This window comes from Diadema setosum, chromosome 9, assembly GCF_964275005.1.
Source record: "Diadema setosum chromosome 9, eeDiaSeto1, whole genome shotgun sequence".
Lineage (NCBI taxonomy): Eukaryota > Metazoa > Echinodermata > Echinoidea > Diadematoida > Diadematidae > Diadema > Diadema setosum.
The window spans coordinates 34,985,099-34,991,646 of record NC_092693.1 but is presented as its reverse complement, the minus strand read 5'-3'; the positions used below and the strand labels follow the sequence as shown (position 1 = coordinate 34,991,646).

Here is a 6,548-nt window from a genome sequence, read left to right as displayed (position 1 = left end):
CATAAAATCTACATATGGTATACCATAGAACAATCATCTACAATAGAGATTATACATTTTGTACATACCATTCGCCACATTACTCCACCATATGGTAAACCATGGAACAAGCATCTATACCATAGAGAAGTACCACATACATACTGCTCGCCACATTACTCCACCATATGGTATATCATAGAACAAGCATCTACCATGATGTACCATATACACCACTCACCATATATCTACATGAAATGGTACACCATGGAACAAGCATCTATCATAGAGGTTACCATTGATATAACATATACAATTGAGCCATACCATACATGTTCAATACAGTTGATGTTGTTGTTGTTGTTGTTGCTGTTGTTGTTGTTGTTGTTGTTGTTGTTGTTGTTGTAGTAGTAAGAGGCTCCTCTGTACTTTCTATTTCTCAGCTTCGGTTATCTGACATAAAGACAAGAATTTCACAAGGATTCAAAATAACTTTGTTGGGCGTTCAATCACATGACACAAAGATTTACAAATGAATATCACACATGGATTCAAGTGCGTCAAATCTAACTGCGTATTACAATATCGATGAATGAATATAAGAAAATATTGATGTAAATATAAGATAAAGTATGGCATTACTTATACATGTGGTAAACACGATACACATTGTATTAAATCATTACCTACTGCAAGAGTTTGATCCCCGACTATATCATTAATTGACATGTACAAATCTTGCCGTCCTTGATTAACGTGATTTTGCTTTATGTTAATATTTCATTGACCCATTACACGCAGGTCTTTTGATATCGTATTGAATCTATGACATTATTCGACACCTTTTGTACCGCTTTGTACAACTCAGAAAAGCTTCATTTCTTTATTCTTTTATTAATCTGTTTACGTATTTGCACGAACGCTTAATACTGCAAGAACGGGAAAGGCAAGTGATGAGTATGATTTTATACAGTATAGGTGAAGCGATAACTCTGGATGTGCCAATACAATACGTCAGAATAAATAAGCTTCGAAACCATTAAGTTCAACTTTTAGGATAATGACACTATTGATCAAGCTAAATCTTCGTAATGTTTAATACAGCACCATCAGTGTCATCGCACAAAAAGGTAGTAATTGTATATCATGAATTACATCATAATTTCAACAGTCGTTTGGCTGGTTTGATGAAACAAAAGTAGAGTGATTAACATGTGATGATTTTGATCTTCTTTGAGTAACAACATGAAAAATCGACAAAATATTCGTTTTGCTTCTGTACTAACTTTCTTTGTTCGGAGGAAATTTAATTGTACAGTCATTCACTGTAATTATAGTAACATACTTATCCACTTGATCGTATCTGTGAAGTAACGAAATCAAGATTAATTACCTCTAATTTTCATCATACACATGTCAACTACTGTGTAAAGCACTCAAGGTCATTATGTTGTAATTTTCGTAGATTGTATCATGTTATGGTCACTGGAAGTTCCGAGTCCAGCAAAGTTAAAGGAAAAAAAAAACCGAACTATATTTAAACAGCAGTATTATATGACAATGCTGTGCCAATGATTACGATAGTCGTTATAACGACAAGTGAGCAATCACATAGAACCCTGATCAGATGGATGTGAAATGATCCTAGGCGGCATGCGGGTAACTCCAGCTTCCGGCTCCTCGGCTTGAGAGGGCTGGCGTTCCCGTTTGATTTTCTTCGCACGATTTCTTTCAAAGTCATCCCTAGCTTTCTTCAGAACGTCCCCTCTCACGAATTTTCGGCTGTAGATGCGAACTGTTTTATCCTCGATTTTATCCTCATCTGATGGCACATCCACTGGCCACTGTAATTCGATAATGTCATATTTACAACAACAGAATTCATATGACAATGAATTTCATGTTACTGAGCATTATACTGGTATACTTAAAGCAACATGCGAGAAACCTCTTCCATTAGCATTAGCATGCAAATTCTTTGAGCTTTGTTTATCCCTTGATACGAACTTCCCTACTAAAATTGTATACACCTGACTGAAAACTTATTAATTCAAAAGTTAACCACATGCTCCAATTACATGTATTATGCTAAACTTTGCCAGCATTAGAGTACACTGGGGCTGCGTTTGTCAAAAATTTCCCATGATTGAAACGAGTCGCAATATCCACTATCAAAACGTGTTTGCAAACGCTTTTCGGATCTCATTTCTCGAATTGTCTTTCGTGAGTCAATTTGGAGGCCTTTGTCACTGCGCAGCTCTATTGGGCAGCTTGACCCAAGGAGCGGAGACGTACAGTTGGTTTTTAATTATTGCGGGAAGGTCTGAGCTATAAATGCGTTTCAAAACAACTTTGCGTTCCTACACAAACGCGTTTGCGATCGCTTTTTTATTCGCATTTTCAAAACCCCATAATCAATACAGTTTTGCGTTTATCAACTGCCCAAAACTCCCTGAAAGTTGTTTGGAAACATTATTCTGTGCTAGAAGTGAGTTAATAAACGTACCCTATATGTAGACCTGTATTGCATCGCATGTGATTAGTATCTTTAAAGCCGAATCATTCCGGCCAATTACAAGTTTTGCGATTTATCGCACTATTTATTATGATAATTATTATATCATGCATGTTTTCGTTTCCTGCCTTTGTCTATCTGTAAATAGTGAGCGTTATGACTGGATTTCTGTCCCATCCCTAGCTTTCTTTACCTTATCATCCGGCAAGCTCTTAGCCTTATCCTTGTCTGTATGTGACTTCGTGTAGAACGGGATGTGTTCAAACGGGTTCTTTGTCTGCATGCCGTAAGTGAAGCTCGACACCTGTTGTAAAATAGATTGATCGTATATAGTTCGAATGTGTTGATTTTCTTTTTTCTTTTCTTTTTTTTGTCTAGGGAGAACATACGAGTGCATGTCACTAGTTCTACACCCACGAGATCTAGTCCTACAGCCCACGAGTCAAACAGCACACGAACTAAACACTAAAGTAAACAGGGCCAACGAGCTCGACGACATCAAGTAAAATAGGCCCATTAGTTATACGGTCCACCGCCTGAACACAATAGGCAAATAAAGCCCACTCTAGGCAAACAAGACCCATCATTCCAACACCAGGCAAAAACGAACGAACAAAAAAGGGGCCCACGAGAACAACATTGCATCGCGGGGCATTACGTAGTGTCGGTCTCGTGGACCTTTTCTGCCTATTATAGTGTTGAAGGGAGTGTGACAAATAAATATCCCAGCCATCGATCGGGAGTCAAGAGGAGGCAGTTTCATACCAGTGAGCAACAGGAAGAATGTCTCATAATACACTCTTATACACTCCTATTAAAACCTTTGGAAAGACTAATACAAAATTGCAAGGAATGTTTTACCCAAAATTAATGTTTTTTTCTTCTCCATGTTAAAATTATTACTCAATAGAACGTGTCACTATGAGAATATCTTTAATAGAAACATATGATGATAACAGAGCATAAAACTTCAAAAAAAAAAAAAGAAGAGACGTTTGACAAATTGACAAATATATCAGTCATTTTTTTTTTACCTCTACGGCCAGGTTTTCTTTTTTCCAAATCCTTTCATCTGGAGATATGTCGTCGTCGTCGTCTACTCCAATGCGGTTCTTGATTTTATCACTGTCTGTCAAGTACTGTATGCAGAAACAATTCAACATTTCGACCAGTTACAACCAACCATAAAATACTGTAAGGATTTTTTTAGGGGGGATTCTTTATTCAAATTTCGTTCAGTGACACCAAAATTTACAAAACCAAATAAAAAAAACAAAAAACAAAACAAAACAAATGCTGACCAAATGAAGCAGTTTTTTTTTTCAAATCATGTGATAATGAACCACAGGTGGTGTGTTTAATCTTCTAACAACAGTTTATGTGTGTATCATGTTTGTGGGCGTTTGTATGTTTTTGTGTTCTGCTTTCATTTTTCTTTCAATCTACTAGTACTTCTATTCCTCTCTCTCTCTCTCTCTCTCTCTCTTTCTCTCTCTCTCTCTCATTTGTGGGGGTGATGTGGCCTAGTGGAAAGACTCCCAACTAGCAATCAGAGGACCCGAGTTCGATTCCCGCCAGTGCTTACGTCCTTGGAGAAGATGTTTTACCCACCATGTCCATCTCGACCCAGGTGTATAAATGGATTCCTGGCAACGCTAGAATAACAGCAATAGGAGGGCCCTCGATCGGGTAGAGCAGTGCCGGTAACACTGAAGTGGCTTTCCTTGATTAATGCGACCGTCCTATTATCATTATCATTATTATTATTATAAATATTACTATCATTATCCCTGGGACTTATTCTATACATGAGTAATTACCTTTTAAGTATATTTCTCCACCTGATATTGGTAATATTTAGTTAATTGCATAGACACCTATCATTGCCTATGTTTCACCCTTCTGCAATTATAACTTAAAGTTAAATGTTACAATTGCGTGTGTTTAGTTTTGTTTCATGTTCTAGGTGAAAAGTGAAAATAGATACAATTTTGAGTTCAAAGTTTATAGATCTTTCTACTTGTATGTTATCATTATTCAGGACAGGCGGAACGGGGGGTGGGGGTTCGTCCCCCCCCCCCCCCTATACAGAGGAATACATAGGGTGTCACTACTTTGGCCCCTTCCCTACCTTGAAGTGTGAGTGCGGTAAGGCTTTTCTTTTGCGCTGATCAAACTGAGGGCCTTTTTTTTTTTTTGCTTGTTAGCTCATGAAACCCGGAAGTACCCCTACCCCCCCCCCCCCCCCCACTTTTGAAAACGTTCCGCAAGCGGCGTTTTGTAGAAATCATATTGCACACGGGCATAAAGTTTAGGTGTCAGTTTAAATAAAGAACGAAAACAACAACTGTGAATGTCCCGCATTTTGATTAAGAAACGGTAGTTGTGTGATACAAGACACCTTGTCACATTCTTAGCTCTTTCCACTTTTTAATGCCCTATGTCTCAGTATGTCTATAAGCCCGCCCATTCCAACCGTTTCGGTGTAAAAATGTCAGCGGGAAAATGTCAGAGGAAAAACGTCAAAGAACAAAATAATGAATGAAAACAGTAATTGGTAAAAATACTAATTGCAAATATGCCGTCAAGGAAGAATTATCGTATCTAAAAATGTCAGCATCGTTTGCCTGTGGAAGAATTTCAAGGATAAGAATGTCAAAATATCTAGAAGTAGGCCCTATACTTAGGACCATCATATCGAATTGTATGCAAATATTGCAAAAGGGAAAGAATGTTTAGTTCTTCGTGGCAGGAGTGACAGGAGTGTGTAACTCAGGGGAGAAGCAAGTTGGACGGGGCAGTAAAACTGCCGTGTTCTTATAAAAAAAAAAATGCGTGCTTGATTTTCCACTAAATCACCTGAAATCATTTTCAAGGGGTCTGCTCGAAATAGCTAACTGTAAATTCGAAAGGTCTTCTCTGTAAACCAGACGTAGTACAATAGAAGATAAACTAGACTCTATAGACAGAGGTGTTACTTAAATCACTGGCAGAGCTATCCTTTACAAAGAGGACGGGGTCAAGTTCACTGGATGGTTCGGAACAAAAGCAGAGTGCATGGAGGGGAAGGTTGACAGGAAGACTTTTCAGAGAGAGAGAGGGAGAGTGAGAATGAAGGAGTGGGTGTAGTGGACAAAAGGCTACGAATAATTTAAGTGACCAGTTAGTGCCAGTTGGAGTGGAAATGAAGATGTTGTCTGGTTGGCAGGAGGTATCACCAAGAGCTGACCAATGAGAAGGAAGAAAAGGTCTACTCCAACCTAGTCCTTACACAATGCCACGATATGATTGGTCAAGGAGGATGACAGTGGTCAGCCCTCCGGGGATCTCGGTGAGTTGTGATTGGAGGACGTGAGTGAATGTATGGCTGGCAATACAAAGTTGTGGAGAAGATAATGGTTGAAGGACAAGTCCACCTCAACAGACATGTGGATTGAGTGAATGCAGCAATATTAGAAGAACACATCAATGAGAGTTTGAGGAAAATTGGACGACACGTTCAAAAGTTGTGAATTTTTGAAGTTTCTGCTCAGTCACAGTCACTGCTTCATTATAAGACTACTACAGCTTGTGATGCCACATGTGTAATACGATATAAAGAAAACAAAGAAAATTCAACATATTTTCACCTTTCTTGCATAATAAAAGAACGCTTGACTTGCCTCTTTCAGAAGACAGGGGGAATAATATCACCCATAACATACGTCAGTGGCATGTCGAAAAATGTGCAATTTTCAAGAAATGAAATGTGAAATTCTCTTTTATATGTTTTCCTTATATCGTTGTACGCATGTGACATCATACACTCTAGTAGTCTTCTCATCCAGCAGTGATTGCGTAAAAAACTTGAAAAATTCATTACTTGTGAACGGATTTTCCGATTTTCCGCAAACTTTCACTAATTTGTTCTAATAATATTGCTGCATTCAGTTAATCCACATGTACACGGAGGTGAACGTGTCCTTTAAGGAACGCGATATACACAGTGAAATACACGTGGCAAGAGGAAGATACAAATAGATTTAAACTCTTAGGTTTTCTCGGCATTCGATGA

General features: G+C 38.3%; 1 protein-coding gene across 1 annotated transcript in view; it reads right to left on the bottom strand.

Annotated features, from left to right (window-relative positions):
- Positions 1–1,586: 1,586 nt before the first annotated feature.
- LOC140233337 (deoxynucleoside triphosphate triphosphohydrolase SAMHD1-like) overlaps positions 1,587–6,548 on the bottom strand; it is a 58,642-nt gene continuing 53,680 nt past the window's right edge. Inside the window, exons 9-11 of the mRNA XM_072313447.1 lie at positions 3,529–3,633; positions 2,688–2,798; positions 1,587–1,823 (exon numbers count right to left, since the gene is read on the bottom strand). Of these exons, the coding sequence (XP_072169548.1) occupies positions 1,587–1,823; positions 2,688–2,798; positions 3,529–3,633 (453 nt within the window). The remainder of the gene's footprint in view (positions 1,824–2,687; positions 2,799–3,528; positions 3,634–6,548) is intronic.